Source organism: Pipra filicauda, unplaced genomic scaffold (assembly GCF_003945595.2).
Source record: "Pipra filicauda isolate LSUMZ 115617 unplaced genomic scaffold, ASM394559v2 scaffold26_size5592650_pilon, whole genome shotgun sequence".
Lineage (NCBI taxonomy): Eukaryota > Metazoa > Chordata > Aves > Passeriformes > Pipridae > Pipra > Pipra filicauda.
The window spans coordinates 1,521,577-1,545,543 of NW_024104387.1; the positions used below are offsets into that span (position 1 = coordinate 1,521,577).

General features: G+C 38.4%; 1 protein-coding gene across 2 annotated transcripts in view; it reads left to right on the forward strand.

Annotated features, from left to right (window-relative positions):
• The window catches only part of ABCC8 (ATP binding cassette subfamily C member 8), a 79,836-nt gene that overhangs the window by 36,621 nt on the left and 19,248 nt on the right, over positions 1–23,967 (forward strand). For both annotated transcript variants that reach the window (XR_005563957.1, XM_027737259.2), the window contains exons 13-26: positions 2,298–2,403; positions 2,626–2,736; positions 4,714–4,789; positions 4,879–4,984; positions 9,622–9,657; positions 11,209–11,244; positions 14,111–14,209; positions 14,996–15,080; positions 16,332–16,412; positions 19,002–19,139; positions 21,454–21,579; positions 22,242–22,341; positions 22,859–23,106; positions 23,665–23,825. Coding sequence is in view for 1 of the 2 variants with exons in the window: in XM_027737259.2 (XP_027593060.1) it covers positions 2,298–2,403; positions 2,626–2,736; positions 4,714–4,789; positions 4,879–4,984; positions 9,622–9,657; positions 11,209–11,244; positions 14,111–14,209; positions 14,996–15,080; positions 16,332–16,412; positions 19,002–19,139; positions 21,454–21,579; positions 22,242–22,341; positions 22,859–23,106; positions 23,665–23,825 (1,509 nt within the window). In the remaining variant the exon portion in view is untranslated. The remainder of the gene's footprint in view (positions 1–2,297; positions 2,404–2,625; positions 2,737–4,713; positions 4,790–4,878; positions 4,985–9,621; positions 9,658–11,208; positions 11,245–14,110; positions 14,210–14,995; positions 15,081–16,331; positions 16,413–19,001; positions 19,140–21,453; positions 21,580–22,241; positions 22,342–22,858; positions 23,107–23,664; positions 23,826–23,967) is intronic.

Consider the following 23,967-nt stretch of genomic DNA (forward strand, 5'->3'; position numbering starts at 1 on the left):
GGCTATTTGTTTGTTTTTTAATATGTAGAGCGTTTCTACCATTGAAAATTAAAACTGAGCAACCAATTAATGTATTTCTTAAATGTGAGGTCTTCAGGGACAAAGCGTACAGTGTAAATTTTCTGTCAGCAAAGGTTAAGCAGCAAGAGTGGCATTATGTATTTGCCTGGATTTAATATCAAACCACCTTTTCAGTCAGCTGTGCAAATAACCATGTTTTAATCAATACGTCTGTTCCATGGCTTAAAAATAATCTCCCCGTGGAGATATTGGAGTGCTAATGAAATTGCACTGTCAGCAAGAGCTCTGCAGAGAACATGATTTTTTTTATCCTTGAAGAACAGTGTGGCATCCTGAAATACGAGCTGCTGCCTCTAACGAAAGATTTTCTCACAGCTATACTATGTTTCTTCAGTACTTGCCATGGGAACAGTGATTCCAGAATTATGCATTGAGCAGAGGGATTGGCACTTGGGGTACAGCCACCTTGACACACAATTAGAGAGCAAAATCAAATTGTTGAGTGGCTTAATACAGGCACATCCTTGTTTTGATTATGCATGGTCCAAGTGTGTTTGCTGTCTTCTCTTCCTACCCCTCTGGACCCTGGAGCAGATACACAGAGGGCTTCTCTATCTGCTCTTTCTACCTTCAGAGCAATTATTCAAATATCAGTGTAATTTTTGTATAGAGCATATAGGTGCAGCTGCATATCAATTCCATATAGGCAGCATCTAAACCATCAGTTGGTCCATTTACAGACATTTAAAATGTTCTTTTAAACATCTGGTTCGCTGGACAAAAAAGGTAAGATTCCTAGCCCTGTTTTCCAGACTTTTGTGCAAATAGCTATAAATATCTCTAGTGGTGGAGTTTCTGATCTCTTCCTTTGAGATAATAGACTTTCCCATCAAGGAATTTTGATCCAAAAATGAGCCTGAATTAATTATTGCTCCTCTTAGCCTGTCCCAAATAGTTATTCTCCCCCTTTTTGTTGCTAAGATTGTAGTACCCCCTCTAGCTAAATTCACTCCACTGTAAAGCTCTTAGTCTTCAGCTGCCATTAGCAATTAGGCAGGTTGACAGAAAAACTGTAGAACCAGTTCTCTCCTAGGCAGTCCCCAGGTGACTTTGATCTCTGCTTGCAGGACGAGTGCTAACTGTGCAGGGAGTCTGCCTTAGGTAGTGTTGTAAAACCATTGTCCGACACCATTTTGGCACTGGGGGGATTTCATGAGCTACTTAGAAGAAACTAATCCTCCTTCTGAAGAAGAAAACCCTGTCAGTGGAATGCAAAATAAATGGGGGAGGTGTGTATTTTTATTTTGTAAGATTGGCTTCCTAGCAGATAGCCATGTACCACTATGCTACAGTGGCATTGTTTACCTCTTTCTCCCCAGTTAGCCTAAGGCTTAATATTGAAACCAATTTTTTCAGTCCTTGTCCATAAATTTATTTTTAGGAACCTAAGGCCTTCTGGCACTTTACGCTTTTCAAGACTGATATTTAACTTATTTCCAGCTAATTGAGTTCCTTTGATGTTGAGTTTGTGATTCAGTCTAATTCTTTCACAAATTTCATTTGCTGTCCCTGTGAGTAGATTAGACGTACATTTTATAAAGTCAGGTGCAGAGATAAAATTGATGCCCTGATCTGTTAAATGTCTTAATAAAGGCACATTATCTCTTAACTAATTAAATCTTAAGCAACTAGTGAAGATTTTATGCCTTCTTCTTTGTTGCTGGTTGTCAGGATTCCTTTTATATCTCATCTGTTGAACACTGCTCTATTAAGGTATATTCCTATATCACGTTACCTTGTGCACTTGATATTTCATCATAGCTGGTTGAATTTAGCTCACAGTGTACAAATTTCATCAGCCTTAGTGTTCATAAGGCTGTTCAGTAGAACTGATGATGCCACACTTGAGTAACATAAATGACAGTGATTCCACTTCAGCATGTGGCTTCGAAACAAGCCACTGTTGTGCTGGTCCGTGTCCCACCAGATGCCTAAAAGAACTTTTTTGTAGTGTCTCTGGTGGTGTCAGAAGGGACAAGACTTGAGAAGCATCTGCACAAACTGTTAAAATATCATCCTTGTTAATAGACAACAGGTCAGGGTTTGAAAACTTCCTTGGCAACTCCCCATTGCACATTTTCATACACCTGTAACAAAACGAAAACAAACTGTGCAGCAGACAGCAATTGAAGTGCCAGAAGAGATGGTCTATAATAAACATTGCAGTGAACAGAAATTTTCCTTTCAACATCGACGTGTGATTTTTCCCCTTCCAGTGTGCAGAAACTGAGTGAGTTCCTGTCCAGTGAAGAAATTGGAGAAGAACATGATAAATCTTCAGAGCTAAGAAGTGCAGATAATCACAGCAAGTACCAGGCGGTGGTGAGTAAAGCTGTTCCACTGCACGTGAAGTGGCTGGAGTAGTTTGTACCCAGAATAAATTTTTTTACTTTTCCATTTCCTACTAATTTTTTCTTGCAGTTGCAAAACCTCTCTTTTAATAACCTGAACTGTATCATCCACAGTGTGATTGCTTGTGTTTAGGACATTTTGCTGATACTGCCACCAATTACTGCTGATTTCTGTCTTTCTGATTTTGCACAGCCACTCAAAGTTGTTAACCGCAAGAGGCCTGCCAGGGAGGACTGGAACAATTACAGCTCTCACATGAGAAGACCCATTAATATCACAGAAGCAGATGATTTTTGTGTAAAGGTGATATGAAGGTCACTCTAATAACACTTATATTAGCTCACTAATAGTCGCTTTTGTATTCTGATGGCAGTTTCAATTCAAGAACCAGCATTTGATGTGAACTGTCAGACACTTGTGCACTTGTCAGAGATTAACCTCCACCTTTCTTGTCTCTGTATTTCTTTTCAAGAATTAACTACTGAACTCTATGTTGTGATTAGCTGCAATTATTCCTCTAGATTCCACTCAGCAATTTTCTATTTGAAGTGTCTAAGTCATTAGTCCTGTTCTCATGACAAAAATTAACTAGAATCTATTAACTAAATTAACTAAAATCTACTAGAATGTAGAACAGCCAAGTAAAAGGAACCTCAAAAGATCATTTGGCCCAACCTTTTAAGTATGCTAGACTCCTTCTTTCATTTCTAGTGTCTGTACACAATAATGGTATGAAGAAAATAGAAAATAATTTGTTCTGGACCTTCCTAAAATAATCTTGTAATGGATCTGCCCTTCCTCTTTTGCATTTCCTAGTAGCCTTTCCAGATAAAGTTAAAAACTAATTCTCAAAGACCTAACTTCTCTGACGAAAAAATTAAAATTACTTGTGCCACTTTGAAGACTGGTACTCTTGATTTGCTGTGGAAATGACCAGAAGTAATAAAAATCCTGATGGTTGTTATGGTGATGATGCTGTTTATTGTGGAAGTCTGCTGTTACATTTGCATTTCCAGCAAAAGAGAATGAATAATTCAGTTTCATGGGACTAAGTAGGACAACTGGTAGTGCTTTTAGGGTTTTTTTTATACATGCTGATTTGGTGGCAGATTCATCTTGAATAGATTTCCAGGAGGAAAAGAAAAATATTTGAGAGAGAGGGTTTTGGGGGGCAGTGTTGGATCAAAAGACATCCTGGAGTGGCAAGAGAGGAGTTTGTCACAAAGGAGAGGCCAGTGCAGTAACCTCTGTAAGGACAGGATTTATAAGGCTTGAACCAAAAGCCAGGACCAGCGATAATCTTTGGCTCCATCTGCTGACATCATTGTCACCAGTGGCCCCTGGGTCAGGGCACTTGAGCAGGTACTGTCTGTTTGCAGCTTGTTGCCCAGGAAGGAGCATTTTTTGAGAGAGGATCCTCTGGCTCCCTTTGGGAATCTAGAGGGAGGAACACCACATTTGCTTTGCTCATTTTTTCAAGTAGTTTCCCAAGATAAGAATATCAGTTTTTCTCAAGGGTGTGATAGAATTGTCCCCTTCCACTCTTCTTAGATCAAAACTTATTGTACCTTGTATAGCTGAAAGGCTTTGGAAGCTTCAGTGGCTCTGAAAAAGTGAGAGGAGAGGGCCCTGTATAAATCCAGACCTTTTATAATTGTCTCCTCTTTCCTGTTTTTCACAGTATCCATGGAAATCTCCATTTAAAGTCTGAACGGGCTTTGTTTCCTGTTTTTAGTTTTTTAAATTAAGATTTCTGTGTCTAGCAAAGAGTAAGTTATCTGAGAATCATATCAGAAATTCAAAGGAAAATACTGTAGTAGGCAGCAACATCTATGGATGGTGGAAAGTTCTGCGAATCTGCTTGGAATTTGGACTGTGTAATTGCTGTATATGCTTCACTGTGTCTAGAGTGACATTCAGGGCTCTGCAGAGAGCAGACTGTGACCATGTATGCAATTTAATTGTGTCTTAATCATTTCACTTATTATATGTACCTACCTTACAAATAACGAAACAAGAGAAACCCTAAACAGCAACCTTTCGTTTTCCCTTTATGAAGTCTCAGTAATTTTCTAATAGTTGTGCTTGTTTGACTTCAGAGGTTGTTGCCCAGCAGAATACAGGCCTTTACAAAATCAGTCACTTGAAGATCCATTTCCTGTATTGAGCAAAGTCTCACTCTGTTCCTAGGCTCAGTGTAATGAATACAGAAGTGTCTCTGATGCTGAAAAAAGAAGTGAACAGGATTTCTGTTTCTTATTTCTCTCCATCTTGGTATAGGTCACAAATGGATTTTTCACTTGGACACCTGAAGGTCCTCCAGCATTGTCCAACATTGACATCCGAATCCCTCAAGGTACAAAATTACATCAGATATACAGAATAAGATGTTTTCCATAGGCATTTGTTAAATCAGAATCTTATATCTACTTTCCTCTCTCACAGGTCAGCTAACAATGATTGTAGGGCAGGTGGGCTGTGGTAAGTCATCGCTCTTGCTGGCCATACTTGGTGAGATGCAGAAGATCTCTGGCAACATATCCTGGAGCAGGTAGTGCCATTTAACTTAAAGTTCTAATTTAATTTGAAAATTCATTTTGAGTTGAGTAGTAATGCAGAAAAAGCCTGAAATCTATCCTGAGAAACTGTGGAGTCAGAGATTTTCTAGATACACAGTCAAGATAAAAACCTTGCTCTAAGTGGTAGGGGGACACATCAGAAAGAGTCCCCAGCCAGGGTAAAACAAGCTGTCTATTCCATTAATAAGAAGGGATAACCATACTTGGGCATTCTGCACTCCAGCATCATAACTTGAGTGAAATTGAAACTAATTTGGAATCAGGATTATTTAGCTTGAAGAGCTGTGCTGCTACAGAATGGCATTTGTACTTTCAGGCCTGAGCTTGTGTCTTTGCATGGAGCTATAAAGAGGTACTGGCTCACTAGGAATAGTCCCTGGCTTAGATGTGTGCTCCATGTGAGTCTCTTTTAAGTGGCAGTGACCTCAGAGTCCTCCCCCAGCATCCTGCCTGATCTGACAAGAGGGAGTCAGTCATGTCCTTCCCTCCTTTCCCGAGGGGACACAGCACCTGTATTCTGATAGCCAGTTATAAATTCTGCTTTGTGTCTGACTTTTGTACTAGCCATGAAGGGAAGGAGAAAAATGGTACTGAACTCCAGCAGCTTTTCTGTTGGGACTTGGTCTCTTGACCCTCAAGCTACGTGACAGATGGTGTGATGTATTGCAACTCCTGTACATGGTTTCCGGTAAACTGCTGCCATCTGTAGTACACAGTTTGATCAATGTGTGTGAACATTTTTGGCCTGTTTATTTTACAGTACTAGACTTCCTAGCCATACAGACTGCACTTTGCCCTTTGGGATATGATTATTTGTAGGCAAAGCTCAAGAAATTGCTGAAGAACTTAGAGAAACAATTACTTTTGTTTCCAGCTGATTGGGAATGAAGGAACAACAGTGCAACTGTAAGTCAAATCCATGCACTCTGATGGATAGAGGGTCACTGTTACCCAGTGGGTTCTGCACTGATTTTGTGAAATAGTTCTCTCAAATTCCTTGAGCATTTGTAGAGAGATACTATTTATATCCAGCCTTCAAGTGTAAGCCAGTCATACTACTCAGAATTGCACATGCTTTAACAGTAACACGGAAGGAAGGTTCTCTATTTTGCAGGTGTGGAAAATATAATATAGGAAGGTGACCCTTTCAGCTGGTGAGGGAGAAAAGAACAAAAGCCAAAGTTCCAGAATGTCGTGATCTATCCATTAGAACGTAACTTCCCCAAGAGAAAATCAGAGTATGGTGGGCAACCACACAGAATCCCTGCAGCCTTATTAGGTGAACTAATTTCATTTCAGCAAGCCTGTAATTTTTTACAGATGACATAACATGATTAAGAAGTGTAATTTGAATGTCTGATGCTAAACTAAAACAGATGACATGATGGCTCTGATCAGACTGTGTTTTTAAATAGCACTTGTTTAGAAATATGTGCTTCACAACAATGCAAAGGTCAGAACTGGTTTTCATGTCTTCTATATGTGCCAAAGTATCACAAGGTGAAATTCAGTTGTTATCACATTTGCTTTGCTATCTGTCAGATATGTGTAAAGGGACTTGTGGCTGAAACAATCTGAGCACTGTAAGTGCTGGCTGCACTGGGACAGATTATGTTTTGTCTCATCTTTCAGAGCTGCTGCCATGTGCCCTGGTCTATTCAGAGTGATAGATGCAGTCATTGTGGGCTGCACACCTGTGTTGTAAAGCTATCAGACGAAAGCTCCCTTAATTTGATAAGAAAATACTAATGCCTGACCAGGAACATGCAACATTATCACAGGTTCAAGGAGAGTAGTCTTATCAAGTAATCACCAGACTCATAGCCTTAGCTCAGGCAATGAAATGTGTCACCGAAATCAGTAAGTTCCTTGTCACAGCTCTTTCATGGGGAATGCTTCATTCATGTTACAGAATAGACCTGAATTAGCTCCTCCAAATTTCCTTCCCCTTCCCCTCCTCCAAGGTCAGAGCTATGAAGACGAAGGGCATATCCTGCTGGCATGTCTCTCACTGCTCAGGAAATCTGGATTCTATTCCTGTCCTTTCCCTTGGTCTAATGGCTAACCTTGCACAAGTAATTAACCCCCTCTGTGCCTCCATGCTCTATGAATAAAACACGATTAACTGCAAATCATCTTTGCTTGCTTCTTATAAAAATTGTTTGTTTCAAAACCTTAAAAAGTAATATGATTTATTTCTGGGCTAGGAGTTGGATAATCAGAAGTAAGCCATGGCTCATTTGTGATTTTTTGTTGTTTGTATTAAGGCATGTCTTCAGAAGATCCAGCTCAGATTGATGCCTCTTATCCAAAGCGGGCTGAGAGCACCTCAATATAAATATTGTATAAAATGGTTAGAGATTATCAAAAATAGAGAAATCATTATTTTATATTCTGAACAGGTATTGATTTGGCTGGTTATTGAGTAAATAATTATAGTATATGCCATGCTAATTTCTTCTGGGCAGTATCTCACTTTGAATAGTCCTATTTCAAGTCCTGTTGGAGTAAATAATACCAAAAAATTGACCTAAAAGAGAAATTGTTTGCTCAATCAAAATTACGTCATTTGTTTTTAAACAGGACGTACATATACTCCCATCTGAATCTCTAGTCCTTATAATGTGAAGGAAGTGATAGTTTTAAGGTTGTTAATAGTAGGTTTTCTTCTCAATGTGGAGTTGACTGCTTTTATCAAATCACAAAGTTTTTAAAGTTATTTTGATGCCTAAAAAATGCATTGATTTTTAAAAATTGTTTACTGGAGTTTTCAAAAACATCAAGGTACTTAATTTAAATTGGGAGGCTTGAAAATCTCAATAGGCTCATCTTTGCATCGTTAGACATCTATATACCTTGAAAAATTAGATCTAGACCTCATTATCAAACATACGTTACTTTGGTATTTCAACACTGGAGATCAAGGCATCCTTAATTGGTAGGAGTTTGCAGGAAAAGGGGTAAAGGGCAGATAAAACAAAGTGGGGAAAAGAGGTTTGAAAAGGTTGAGTTAAAACTCCAAATGGAGAATAATTTTTTTTTCCAGCTACCAAACTGAAACACAGATCAGGGAATTCATATACCAATGCTTGGATACAAAAATAGTGGCACCTCTGGCTGCATAGCAAAAGACCTGAGCAGAGAAATTTGGGATGTTACTGTGCTCTGCTGCACCTCCTGTTACTGAGAATCACTGGTGCCTTGTGAGCGTGGTGCTTGGCCCTGGTTTCTGAGCAGACACTGGTGCAATGTGGCACACCTGCCACAAGCACAGGTGAACTGTGGTCACCATGAGGAACCCTGGCCGAGCTTTGCTACTGGAGCTACGGTGATGGATTATATGAGCTCACAGCTTTCTGCCTCACAGGCTGGTGTAGGAAAAAAGGCACAGTGGAGAGGGAGTTGCTGTCATGCACAAATAGTACATGTTATAAGTTACCAACGTATTCCCCAGCATAATTCAGAATGGCCCTCTTCAAGGTGAAGCAGGAACTGATGTTTGTGGTTCAAGGTCCTTGTGTTGTGCATGAAATGGGCTGGAAAAGATATTTGGTATTTCAGCCTATCGATAGTTTCTGTAAAGAATGTGTTAATATAGATAGATAGATAGATAGACAGATAGATATGCAACAGGGTTTTTGGAGAAGGTGCCACTGAGTTCACACAGTCACTAAAGATGAGTGAACTGCAAGGCAACTGTGGAAAAGCTTTATTTGGTACACTGACCTTTGGAATAAAAGTACTAGTGGCTGGCTGGTGCTCTCAAATTATACAGTAAATTCAATTTATATAATGGTCATTGCTTATTATGCAAAACTTTATGGAAGTGTCTCAAACCAGCCTTTAAAACTGCAGGTATAGTTTTCTCTCCTGGATATTTATAAGCAAATTGTGTTGGCATAAAGTTAATGAGACTGTCCTCTTTAAAGCATGAAAGACTTTGTTCCTCCTTGATTTTGTTTATACCATTTGACACAGATTTTTCACTCTTTTCATTGGAACTGAATTTAGCATCATTAATACGTATGGCCAGTCATCCTGTCAAAACAGCTCTGTGAACATCTTTGTACACGTTCAAAAATAGCAAAAACAAAGCCTGTCTGTCCCTCAGACTTGCCCACACTTACACTGGCACATCCCCCCAAGGATAGGGCTGACACAGAAAGCAGTATGTTGCAAGTCAACTGAAGGTGGGATTTGGGGTTCACACTAACCCATTATAGGCTGCAAAGATGCAGTTACTGTCATGGAAAAAACCCCAGTATCATGAATTATCATTGTGTTTTCCTAGAAAATTGGTTTTTTAAATGGAACTTCATTCTTGTCACAGCAGGACTTCTCAGATCTACTAGCACCTTCAGGACAGGGTAGAAGTGATTTTATTTGTGGAGTCAAATTAATGCTTATAAGGAAAAAAAAGTCACCAAATTTTTTTTTACCTGCTAAAATTAAGTCAGTTTGTGTAGAAGGAACAGATGCTGCACTGCAGCTCTGTGATAAGTAATGTTTGCAGCCTGTGCACTAAGTGGAATTTAATAGTTTTTCTTTCTGGGGCAGATTGCCTGTGCTCACTTAAGTAAACAGTCTTTGCTTTCTATTTGTGATGCAGCTGCGCTTCTGACAGTGAGACGGGGGAAGATTTCAGGTACGGTATCGTACGCGATTATCGGTCTTCCTACTAAATCGGTTGCAGTAGAAGGAACCAGAGGCTTCAAAAATCTATGGTTAAGATTTTCAGAGTCAGAATTCTGAAAATCAATCAAACTTCAACTGCATTGATTGTCTTAGGATACAATTTTTGAAACCACCTATGCGAGTTATGAAAATAAGAGCTGGATTTCCATTATGAAAACATTATCTCCATTGCCGTTTGGAGAGTTTGAAAATCATGTCGTAACTTTCCTGTATGTCTTTGAAAATCCTTCTCTTGAAGCCTGAATCAGACTATTCCCTAATGCTACACTTTAAAAAATAGTATTTTCATTTACTAAAGCAAATTCTCCCCATTACCCTACAGTTTTAACATCCTGTCATAAGTTTATTTTCTCACCTAGCATTCTTCAGGCACACACAGACTGAGAAGTCTGGAGAGTAGCAGATTAGTCCATCTGTTGGCATGGGATCCTTGCATGGAAATTATTTATACCTGATTAACATAGCTCAGCTTGGATTCTGGGAATATCTATCAAATCAACTAAGAACAGAGCTTTCTCACTGGGTTGTCATTCTAGTGTGGCATCTCCAGAATGGTAAACCTTGTACAAGTGACAATCCTGTCCCTGCTGGGGTCAGTGAGAACTTTGTTACTGAAATCAGCAGAGGAAAAATGTGATTTTTTTCTTGACTTAGGCTAAACTGTGTGACTTCTACTGACCAGAATATATACTGACCAGTTCTGTGATTCACCAACTGTTCCACTGCCTTTTCTTTAAATTTATCAGCGTCTTCTCTCCCATTTACCTTATTTCACAGACTTGTTACCTGGTTGTCAGACTGAGTCCTGCAAAACTTCTGCTGCCATCTATGTGTAGTATAAGAGAGAGTTTTATGTACCTAATGACTAAGCCCTTGTGGTAAAGGATACTTGGAAATCTCACAGTTCTGTCTGTATAAGAGAGACTGAAATTTCTGGGCCAAGTTAAAGATACATTAAGATACAAGAGAAATACGATCAGAATTAGACATTCACATGTTTGAAACTGCTGTGGGAATGGACAGCAAAGGATGAGATAACATGCACCACAGTATGGCATATTAAAAAGTAGGAAAGAATGTTAGACTGTATGAAGCAATTACCTACATTATCCTATGTTCTGCTAATCCTAGTTGGTTAAGTGACATAAGACTATCTCAGGTGGTTTTGTTGCTCTAACATCCTGTAGAACACCTCTGGTGTTCTCAAAAGAGAGAGCATTTTGAGCCACTCTTGTGAGGTCTTGAGGATTTGCTCATAGATTTTGAAGGCTTTCTACAAGGTTGTTTAGCACTTCTCAAAACAGAAGCTTTAACCATACCAATTTAGGTCAATATCACACAGCACAGAATTTTAGCATAAAGACTTTTATTTCTGTTATGCAGTCATTTTGCTGGATTTTTAATTATAGCATAGTGATAGTACTTTGTGATGTTACATGCACTGTCTAAAAAAATTTCTTTTTAAAAAAAAAACAAACCAACTTGTATTTGTTTTCTGCAGCCCAGAGAAAGAATCTCCTGTTGACACGGAATTCAGGTACAACATTTTAAAAACTAATGGGAACCTTCAGAGGGCCTTTCCAACTTCAGTCATTCTGTGACTCTGTGTGAACATTGTTCAGAAACCTCTGCACTTAATGAGTTATTCCTCCTTAGAAGACAAGCAGGATGTCTCTGTATGCAGCTACTGCAAGATTTAAAATAAAAACAAGGAAGTGACCCTTGCAATTTAATAATGGTAAAAAAAATATACTCCTGAATGCTCAGGACTGGCAATACCAGAATGCTCCAATACCATCAGGCTGAAAATAAGAGAAGCATATTTTTTGTGCATGCAGTGATAATACAGGACAGAACAGTACACATTTCTCTCATACCTGGAGAACACATGAATTTGAGTTGTTGACTTATATTAGAAATTAATGAATTGTGCAAAATAAGCAAAACAAAACTGTAGTCAGCAATCCCAAAACACACAGGAAAGGCTTTGCAATGTATTATTTCCTCTACCAGTATAGTCATAACTCCATTGCATTTTAAGTGCATCTATTTCCTTTTTAAAATCACCAGCACTTCAGACTTGCTATATTTATTAAGGTACTGAGATTCGTGTATGAATGTCCCTTAACTAGTTGAATTTTCAGTGATCTTGAAGGTGTACTGACCCTACTGGACTTAATAAAATGAAATGTGAAGATAGAGATAGATTAAGAACTTTAAGCAAACAATCTTCACAGAACCACAGAATCCCGGAATGGGTAAGATTGGAAGGGACCACAGTCATCTGGTTCCACCTCCCTGCTCAAGCAGGATCATCCCAAAGCACATGGCACTGGACTGCATCCAAATGGTTCTTGAATATCTCCAGTGAGGGAGATTCCACAACCTCTCTGGGCAACCTGTTCCAGTGCTTGGTCACCTGCACAGTTGCAGCAACAGTTGTTTTTGCCTCTTGCCTGTAAGCAGCACTATATATAGCACATGCTATAGATTTCACATGTGGTCAAGCACTTGCAAACTTTTTGCTTATGTCAAAATATGATCTGCTCTGATATGTCCTTGTAGTGTCAGTTCGCAGTTAGGATTAATTTGGAGGAACTCGCTAAATTCTAAGTCCATAATCAATTTTGCCAAGCTCATTGCTTGTTCCGAAGTTCCTTGCAATAATCAATTCTCTCTGATGTCCTACAAGCAGAATATATTCCAAGTATGAGTGGTATTTCCAGGCATTGTGCTGGTTCTCAGCATGGAGTGCATCATACTGGGCAATGTCTGTATGTTCACTCAAACAAGTTGTAAAAGACTTTTTCTCAAAACTTGGCTACTATTTTTCAAAAACTGAATTAGAAGTAACTTTTTGATGGCATTGAGAATTAAGAGCTGCAAAGGCACAGTTTCAAGCAATGAAAAGGAGAGGAAGGGAATAAATCTTCATCTTGGAATGCTCAGAGCAATTTTTTCTCAATTATTGGTATGAAAATTTCATAGTAATTGAAAAAATGCTTCCCTCTTGAGGCAGAACTGAATGCTCTTTGCATTAGATTTTGCCACTGTAGGCTGTACTGCCTAGGGAGTTTTTTCTGTCTTTTTTTCTTGTGTTTTGTTATATCTGTTTCATTTTCCAGTAAAGAAAATTCATAAAACACCATTAAATTCTAATGAACCATCAGAAATTTGGACTTGGAAGCATGTTAGCAGAGTAGTGGAATTGTGTGTCCTTCCAGGTCGTCAACAAAAATTGGATCATTGGATGCTATCATGACTTTCAAAACAAGCTTGGTAAAAGCCTGAAAAATGAGCAGGGCAAGTGACCTTAACTGATAAAGAAAAATAAAGTCTATTTTGGCAGCTCATAGTTTCAACTGCTTTCAGGTCTGACTAGAAGGAGGCTGCTGTAATGGCTGTCTAGCAGACAAAGGCCACGTTTGAGTGAGAGATCCTATCTCCTTATTGGATTAGCTGATATAGCTAGAAAGGAAACAGATAAGCTTTTAGGCGTATGATCCCCCCTTTTGGCCTTTTTCTGGAAAAATGGTGATACGCCAATGATTTTTCCAACAGTATCAGTTGCTCTAACAAAATTGTTGCCTTTCTCCAGCTCTGTCTTACTGAGGTGCTTAGTGCACCACGGTCAACAAAAGCACTGCTACTTCACTAGCAGGTAGATACTTTTATGTTTAAATAGCAATAATAATAACTCCTGTGAAATAATATGTGCATGGTGAGACCTTGTTGACTATACCTGGTAAGTTGTCCTTTTCTGATGATATATATTGAGGGCAATTCCGTGCAGGGAAATATAGGAAATATTTTTTATCTGTGTTCTGTTTTCTTTCCTTTATAGGCATAGAAATATTTCACCCATTTAGTTTGTTACTCTAGGTCTCTGATTAGAATGGGGAAAATATATGTGTTTAGGGTGGAGGGAACTGTATTTGTGCATGTGTCAAGTTGTTTGGGTCATTATCAAACACTTGAAAAATATCTTTTTAGAATGTCCCCCCTGAAATGTATTGCTTAACTAGTGATCTGCTGTCCATATTTTTTTTAATTAATTTATCGAAACAGCTGGGATTCAGTCTTTTATAATTTCCTTCCTGCCATCCACACTGCTCAAGAGGCAGCTTTACTGAGCTAGCCTCTCCAAAACCCACTTCACAGCAGAAAAAGAGGGAACAAAGTGAAATTCAGTTGGGTGAACAATTTCAGTATTCTGTTGGAAAGTTAACATCTTATATATTTCTGTAATGGGAAAGCTATTGATTGACTTAAAGAAAAGAAATGAAAGCCAGCATTTCTGAAGAGTAATTACCAGTTTCTTCCTTTACAAGAAAATGGTTTCCAAAAACACCTACCGCACTGGTAAGCTGGGAACAACTTTTTGTTTGGTTGCTTTTTTCCAGGAAAAGAGGCTCAGTAGCTTATGCATCCCAGAAGCCTTGGTTGCTCAATGCCACAGTGGAAGAGAATATCACGTTTGAAAGCTCTTTTAACAAACAGAGGTAACAGGTTCCAGCCTCGTTATGTGTTTTACTCCCCTTTTCCTTAAATATAGAGGTTGTGTGGGTCAAGCATGGTCCCCATCTCCCTCTAGTAACAAACATACTGCACCTGCCTGAGTATGACAGTCCCCCTTTGACCATGTTTTTCCTGAATGTCTCACTTGAACTTAAGTGTACAAATGTTTTCATTTCCAAGAACCATGTTTGTCTAGCATGCAGTATTCCCACACCGAATTGGCTAGTTTAACTCACCTAGGAGGACATTAGGTGTTTGGGAGTGGGAATGTTGTTTGTAAAGGATTAATGGGCTGCCTTTTTATTCAGTATAAATGCCCACCAAACATCCTAAAATATTTAGGAGTCAATTGATGATATTCCATCCCCCCATCCTTAAAAGAAGTGGTTGACTATGTATTCACATCCTACACACATTTTTTTTCTGTCATCCTTGGATACTGAAACAAGAAACAAAGGCCCTGAGCATGAAAAAAATTAAATGGTAAAGAATAGCAGTATGCCTTGGAAGAAGTTGTGTTTGTGTTTCCAGGGTTTAACTATTTAACATTTTTAATTGGGAAGCTGACCTAAGATCCTTTTTCTTAGCTGAGATATTATTTACTTACCCGTGATTGAAAGAGATCCCATTAGAACAATTAGTGGGTAACAAATATGTTTTCCACCGTGTGATTTTTCCAGCTGGTTAATTTTTGTTCCTCTGCAGGTAGGAAATGTGCTTCTTTAGCAGTATCTGTGTGGATTTTGCATTGCCTTTTTTTGTTTCTGCAGGTACAAAGCAGTAATTGATGCTTGTTCCCTCCAGCCTGATATTGACATTCTCCCTCATGGAGACCAAACCCAGATTGGAGAAAGGGTCAGTAAACAGCTACAGGCTTCTATTTTTGTTTTAAATATATAGAGGGGGTTTTATTATTTTGTGGTGTTCTTAAAATCTTATGGGTTATTTGGCAACAAAGATAATCTTTTAGTTAAGTGTATGTTTGGGTCATTAGTCTGAAAGCTCATTGCTCAGTAAACATGGAAACACTGTCATTTATGTGAGGTGCAATGATTTAAATGTGGTGCTATCAGAATGTTTGACTATTCTGCAGCTGCTATTGCAGATATCCTGACTTTACAGGGCATTTTTTGGTTTCTTTAGGAGTAACATAAAAATAAGTAGTACATAGATTTTTTTAGAGCGCCTTCATTTACCAAAGGGCAGGTGTTTAATCAGCAGCAAATTAAGCTTTATCACATCAGGGAAGACTTAAGGAGTGACAGGAAAGGAAACAGAAGTAACAAATTTGTAAATAATTTACTCTAGCATATACTGGCACTGGCACAAACAAATAAAAGAACCCAACTGCCACTCCGCCCCAACACACAAACCACCCCCACACAGATAAATTAAGGATACATTTCCATGCTTAATCTCTGCACTGGCTACCATGTTAATTTTAAATGGAATAGTTCCAAACCAAGCTCATTGTGTAGCCAAACAAATGTTTTCGAGAGGGGAAGGAGAACGTGGGATAGCATCTTTTGGCAGCAGTGCTGGCTTATGAGAGTTTAAGGTGGTTGTGAAACTACAGGTGGATCACAGGAAATATAAATAACTTAAAGCAAGGTGGTAGCAGGGGACTGAAGGCCAAAAGAAGTACAATAGCAACCAGGAAATGTCCGTAATGTCCATGTCAGCATCGTCTGACCACCCACCTAGCAGTTACTGATTATAGTATATAATGAAGCTGATTTAGCATTACAACATATAGTAAACTGGAAAAAATAAGCCCAGGACAGAGCCAGACTCACAAGGCTAACTTTTCAGCAGAAGTGTAGTTTAGGCTGCCTGCAGAATATCTGTGTCACCTACAGCATTGTGTCACCACAACCGTTAAACATTTCATGTCCCTCTGTATGGAGTACAGCCCCTTACGGAATGCTCTGGCTTCTCTAACGGTTTGTGTCCTGTATTCCCAGCTGGATTGCAGCCCCACGCTTTTGAAAAATTTCTCTGGGTTTCTTTGCCCAGAGAGTCTGCTATGGGTACTCCAATCAGAATATGAATATTCAGTTGATGCTTTTTTAACTGTCTGATTGTTTTTCTCCTGCTTATCTTCAGGGTATTAATCTGTCTGGAGGGCAGCGCCAACGTATCAGCGTGGCAAGAGCACTTTACCAGCAGACAAATGTTGTGTTCCTGGTGAGTAGGTGCCCTTATGTTTATGCTCCGTGCAGAGGCACGAGATGCAAGCATTTAGAGTACTTCAGGGGTCACACACTGAACACTGTGTTTCACTGAGCCAAGCCAAATGTGCACTGTTTATTTTATATCTGTTGTTAGCTAGCCTGCAGGTAAGAAGCATTTTGTAAACGCTGCAGACAGACAGATAGATAGATATTACAAATTGAAATGCTGATGCTTCCCCTCTCAGTATATTGAAAATTCTTTTTGACCCTTGTTTTTATCTTTGGAAATTTAATAACTTTAACTGTATTCATAAAATTCCCAAGCTGTCTCAGGTCTAAAATTAATGTTGTCTTGTGTCTGGGGTGTTTCCTTTCTGCAACAAACTAAGCTGGTTTTCCTCCCTGAACTGCACGTTGTGTATCCTCTCCCAGCTTCAACAGCCATGCTATGGAAAAAGGAGTGAGAGCAGGCTCTAACAGCTTCATAGGTGGGAAAACAGATGCATCCTACATACTCACAAGTAGCGAGCTTGATAGCTTTCCAATTTAGGACTTCCTTCTCTAGCTCAGTTTTCTAGGAGGTTTCAATCCAGCTGTTATGACAGTGAGACATGAGTCACATGGGATTAGAAAAGCTGTGCACATTAGAGGTCATCCCTAAAAGTCTGGGAGGTTACTTAGACCTTTCCCTGTATTTAGGCTGACCACAATGTGCTTGCTTCATGTATAGGGTATTTCCAGGCAATGATCAGAGTGCAGGAGAGTAGAGAACTGTTAGGCAGGTGCTGCAAGTCAGCAGGTCCAGTCAGGTTGTAACTCTGTTTTGCCCCTTTTGTCCTTTTGTGAAGGACACTCAATAACCTCCTAATAGTAGCAGGTTCTCATATGGTTTGATAATTTAAAACCACCTACAAATAAACTTTTTTTCAGTTCCTAATATTTAAAGAAAGTAATCAGGAATCCTTTATGTTATTTGCAAATTGTCAGTTCTTTTAAGACTGATTTTGTGAACAAATGCTCATGAAACTTCTCTCTCACAAGCATGAATGTAATATTTGTTAAACTTCATGTGATAATTGCAGATGTGAGAAAAGGTGTGATGATTCATTGCATATTTTTTTCTTAATTACCTTCATTCACTGTTACATTTATTTGTTAGTCTGTATCAGACTAGTCCTGTAGCATGAACTGAATCTTTTCAGGTCTCTTGTTATCAATGTATCATTATAAGCATATATGTAGTGAGTGCTGCCTTAATGAGCAGCCTCACCTGACTTCACGGTGCAGTCTTGTGTTCTGTGAGCTGGCAGTGCCAGTCCCCAGAGGTGCAGCATCACATTGGAGGTGGCTGTGCACAGACCCGGGGCTCAGAATGGTGTTTAGGGCTCTGCTAGATCAGAGGAGTGCAGCAGCAGAGCTGACAACGCACGTCCTTGCACAGTGAGCTCAGTGGACACACAGTTGCACATACATTTTTGAGAGTAAATCGAGCATCACAGTTAGAAGTTACTGTGTTTCAAAAGCGCTATTTAGGTGCTTTATGTTATGATGCTCTGATTTATTAAGATTTCAGTGGTCATATTTATCTTACGCTCGATTTCGGGTATATTTGGGTTTGTAGATCCATGAAAGCAACAATACTAAAGTGTCTAATACAGTCACGATAGAAATTGTTGCTAAATTTAAGGGAATAAAAATTTAAGGGGATTTTCTAAAGCACTCAGCTCTTTCCTTATACCTCTCCCTAACTAACTGGTGGCAGTGATGTCACCCAGAAAGCAGAATTAATTAAAATTCAACCCTACTTTATCAACAAACCCTTGGAGAAAAAAAACCAAAATTTGATTTTCAAGAAAGCCTGGGTTTAGTGTAATATATTAGCATGAAATAATAATACTAAGTAAATCCTACGGCCAGTATCACTATTGGAATCAGAAATATCAAATCGAATCACAAAGTTTGTAATTCCATGTAAATAGGATTAGGTAAACAAGTTCCCCCAAAGATGGTACAGATTAGCTTATGACTAAATGAATTGCCTATAATTCATTGATTCAATAACGTAATCTGGGTCATAAATCAAACATCTGAGCTGAGGCATCAAAATGACCAATATTGCTCTTTTTTGTGATTTTTTTTTTTTGTGATTCATTGTTAATAGATTATTGATTTATGAATTTAAAAAAAAAATCTGGAGGCAATTATGTACAAAGGAAATGAAAATGTGTTCGTTGGCCCTGACCCTGGAGCAGTTATGCAATACCTGCCACAGACCCACACTGGGGCATTGTCTCAAGCCTAACAGATGCCGTGTGCTGCTGTAATGTGGGCCATGAACACATCTGGGGGCAGGACCAGGTCCCAAAAAGCCTTTACAAAATCATGGCATTATCATATGTCTGAGTGCTCACTGCAAAAAGACAGTTCAAGGTTTGCTGTTATGTAATTTAAGAAAACCATTCCTCAGCACAATTTAGATCTTCTGAGGCTTCTTTTATATGTCTGTATTGATCTAATTAGTTTTACTGGTATTGAAATCGATCAGTTTCCTTAAATCCCTGAAACTGTGGCTCTAGAAGCTGACCCCTTATCTTGACGACAGGATGATCCATTTTCTGCCCTGGATATCCACCTGAGTGATCATCTCATGCAAGAAGGGATCCTGAAAATGCTGCGGGAAGACAAGCGGACCATTGTGCTGGTGACTCACAAGCTGCAGTACTTGCCCCATGCTGACTGGGTAAGAAAGCTCTTCCCATTTTTTCTGAGGAGGCAAGAACATGACACAAACATGTCTTGCTACAAATAATGCTTTCATAGTTAATGAGAAGATATACAACAAAGATCTTTTGCAAATTGGCCAATGAGTTAGGGGTGCCATAATTTTGAGATTCCCATCTTAGAACACCTAAACAGGTTGGATTTTCATAGAGCTGCTACTTAAAACGCTTGTGAAAGCAGGCTGCATTTAAAATAATATTGAATATCCAACACCCTATTGAAAAATTTTGCTCATTTTTTTTAATTTCAAAACAATTAAATGTTTGAGTAACACATTTGACTTTGCTGGGATGTTACTAGGAATTTGTGCTGTCACAGAAGAAGGTGCATTTATGGGTATTGAGGTACATGGAAATATAAGGAAAATACCACTGTTTCCTTGTGGTTAGTACTAATATATAATGTATCAAGAACATCTTTACCCTTTGTATATTGGTAAGATTTTAAGAAATATGTAATGTTTGATTGTTTTGTTAGGTTTCTTTGTTATATCCTGTAGTTTACAAGAAAAAAAACCAAAGGTTTGTAATTGGAAGTGTCAAAGATGAAGAAGGAAGTTTGGTTTTTCAGATTGTTTTTTTTTATTTCATTGATACGCACTGGCCTTGCACTTAGTTCTCCTATGGTTATCCAGCTACAGCATCCCAGGTCTCCTTGCTCCTGGTGATTGATGACTGCAGTTATACCTCCTAGCAGGACTTCTCTCTGTTCTGCAGCTTGCACAGACTACAGCAGCAGTTTACTTGTCTCAAGAAATAATCGTATTTCAGCTGCTGCCTGTGCTTCATATTGGCTTGGTATAAAGTTGCAGAGAGACATTAATCTTGTTCTGACCATGTTTTTGGTGGGCAGCATTTGTCCTTTATGGTGTCTGCTGTGACCTTGTCCCTCATTTGTACACCTCTGAGTTCTCAACACAGGTCTGGTTTTCTGGTTAGTGTCTCTCAGGATACAGTAATTTTCTGCCTTCTTCCCCTCCCTATGAAGTCAATTTTAACTTCTTGGTTTTTATTCTTAAATATTTGCATTTTTTAAAAATATACTCAGTTATGGCCTTGTATCAGTGTAATCATTTCAATTTTCTTTGCAAATGTCAGACCCATTTCTAGGTGTTGGTGTTCTGGGAAGTGTATGAAGCTTACTTCATTTTATTATCTTCTACATGTGTTTCAGTAATTTTATTATATATATTGTTCCAAGCAGCCTGTAAGACAGAAAGGATTTTTATTAACTTTATCATTTAAAGATAAAGATATTATCAAATAGTTCAGGTTTTATTCCTAAGTACAGGTGTCATTAAGCCTTAGCCAATGGACTGAAGAGAGAATATTTGTTCTATTAAGGAATTTTAAATAAAAGTGTTGTTTGAAGTATATGTGATGGCCTCCTAAATCTTTGTAGCAAAACCTTCAGAAGAGTTCAAGGTCCAATCCAATTGTAGGTTTCCTGAATACACTGACCACAAAAAAAATCCTTGTTTGCTCCATTTTTACCTTTGCTCTTGTGTAAGTTCTTAGCAATAAGCAGAAAAGATTATTTCCCCACACCCTACCCATGGAAATTTCTGAGCTTCCAGGGAGAGAGAAAAATAACTACTGCATTAACTATTTTTTAATGATGTCATGTGGGTTTGCAATCTGCACGCCTCATTTTCCAATTCTCCTTGTCAGATGTAAAGTGAAGGTAGTTACACTATGAATATAATGTAATTACACTGATGCAAACCCGGAAACCATTCTCTTCAGACTTTGTCTTGCATATATAATTCCTTTCAAACTGTGTCGACAATTTATGCTTTTAAAGCTTTACGGATTCAAATTCCCTAGCTCTTCCTTATCAGTCTGTGGTATCAAACAGAGGGAGCCAGCATGCTCGTGTCTAATTGCCTGAATGAGGTCAAAACATACTGCACACAGTGTGCTCCTAAAAGCTTTTTTCCTTTTAGGAGGTAGGAGAACTCTAAAATCTTATCTTGCTAATGACTTGTATTTAGGAAGAGTAATATGCCCCCCTGTCTGCTGACAGAGATCCCATTCTTCTTTCTTAAAAGCAGCCTTCTTTTCTGAAAATGAGAGTTCTGGTTTTTTGCAGCACCTTCAGTGAAGGGTAGAGTCAAGAGATAATGTCACTGTCCTTTTAGAAGACAGATTTGTTTGCAAAAATATTATTTATTTAAGAAAAGAGAAAATCCTGTCAAGGCACAGCAACATAACTTTAAAATAAATAGGCATACCTGGCTATTTATCTCACCACTTGTGTTTCTAACTTTTTAGATAATTGCAATGAAAGATGGTTACATCCAGAGAGAAGGAACACTCAAGGACATTCAGAAATCAGAGACTGAGCTTTTTGAACACTGGAAGACATTAATGAATCGACAAGACCAAGAGCTGGAAAAGGTTTTTGATGGGAAGGGCAATCAATATATACAAGAAAATGTGTCTTTTTTTTTTTTTTTTGGCTTAAGTTGAAAGCTTTAGCAAGGTTGACATGCTGTGTGTGGTATCTAACTTAATATGAATGTCCTATTAGTATTAGCATTATTATTTATCTAATAAGATAAATTCCTTCATCTGGACACCTCATACTTCCTTGATTCTGTTCTAATCCATTTTTGATAGGGAGCCCTATCAAAATATTCTTGTCTAAGGAATATTAAATAGGGCCATTTTAGGAGAAGCTTTGCTAATACTGGCAATTGTTTTTATATGCCTGAATTTACTCATTGCACTGGGTAGAAGCTTTTCAGATGTGCCTATATCATGATGTTTTGCCTTTCATCCTATAACACAGGAAGAATGAGATATTAATCTTGGTTCTTATTAAGTCAGGAATAATTGTCAAAGTTAAGATTCCAAAGTGAGTTGGGACTGACAACCTGAAATTAATGTTAGATATTTAATTTATGTCCTTCGGTTTTACACAGATGTAGCAAATCCTTCACTTATGGTTGCCTGCTGTGAGATTTTCACTTGTATTTTTTACTGAATGGAAACAATTTTATCACAGCTAGTAATTTTTTTTTCTCTAGTTGAAAATACATGAACTGTCTCTTTTTTAGGAAACCACTGTTGAGGAAAACCCTGTTTTGGAAAGAACAAATCTCCGGAGGACTATGTATTCCCGTGAAGCACTGCTGAAAGATGATGAAGAGGATGAAGGTAAAGGGCACCTTTTGAACCCATGGATAGTACATTACTGTTTCACAGTTAAATTATATTAGGATGAATTAACATCATTCAAACTGGCAGGAGAACAAATCATTTTCAATGTGGGTCATGATTTGTAAGAGTGATGTTTCCATTGCTTTTACCTCTGGACTACAGTGATTTCAGGCATTCACAAGTCATAACTTCCTCCAAACTTGAGTTTTTTTCTTATATGTGAATGTGATTTAATAATGAACAAAGAATAGTATTAAAGTCACTACTTTCAAATTGCAAAAACATAATTCAAGAAATTGATCACCAGGTGCTGAGGGTTTTTTGTAGCTTCTTAGCATGCATTACTACAAACTTTAGCAGGTTGAAACATGCATGCCTGAGCAGGTACTTTCACCTTAAAGCCACTCTTTATCCTGTATTGTAAGACCTGGTTTGTAGCTGCCACTTGCCACTTTTGATGAAAAGTGTGCACGAATATGTCAGTGTGGCTGTGCTTTTTTCTTGCACGTTGCAGAAGAAGTAACAGAAAGTGATGATGAAGACAACTTGTCTTCTGTGCTGCACCAGAGAGCAAAGATGCCCTGGAGAGCCTGTGGCAAGTACCTCAGTGCAGCAGGAATCCTCCTCCTGCCGCTGCTGGTCCTGTCCCAGCTGCTGAAGCACACGGTGATGGTGGCCATCGACTACTGCCTGGCACTCTGGACCGAGGCTGTCATCACTAACAGGCTGGAACCAGAGATGAAAAACTGCTCTGTCTGCACGGTATGCAATGCCTTGTTCACCTTTCTCTTTTGATCTAACTGTTGGAGTTCTCCCACGGTCAACCTCCTCTCCAGGAGTTGTATGTGGTGCACTGTATTTCTAGTAAAAGAGCCGCTCCAGAGTATTTTGAAGCTCAATACGTTTTTGGGTACACAGTGCAGTCAAACTAACAGTTAAGTTTGGTGTGTTGTTCTCATTCTGCTAGATTTGTTGTATTTTTATCACATAGCTGATACACCTAAACCCTGGTCTCTAAAGTAATTTTGATATCATAGGTCTTTTTTATTTTTCCTGTCCTGTTGCATTTTCACTGCAAGCAGGGCTTTTTGTAGTATTCTGTGATTTTAATTTTCTGATTAATCTCTTATTTTCGTGCAAACACTTCACTCTCCAAAGTATAAAAAATTGTGAGTTAAGATGAGTAAAAATCATGGACAGTTTAATTTAGGAAGGAAAAAGAATTTACTCCTTATGTTTTTTCAGTCTTGTGCTTGTGTGTTTACAATAAATTTTAAACATAATTTAAAGTGAATAATTGTGTTACTCTTTGCTTCTTAGGATTTCGACCATTCTCCATATTCTAAAGTTTTCAGCATTCTCTGCTGCCTTGGCATCGTATTATGTCTTGTCACATCAATAGCAGTGGAGTGGACTGGTTTGAAAGTCACCAAAAAACTACACTCTGCTTTATTAAATAAAATTATTTTGGCTCCAATGAGGTATTTCTCTGATTGTTATACAAATTATATTGTAGTGATTTTGTCTTCTTTACTTCAAGACAGTCTTCTAAGTACAGGTTTTATTCAGAAGTAACTGTGCATCATGTTTTTTTAACATGTCATTGAAAATCACCAGGTATCA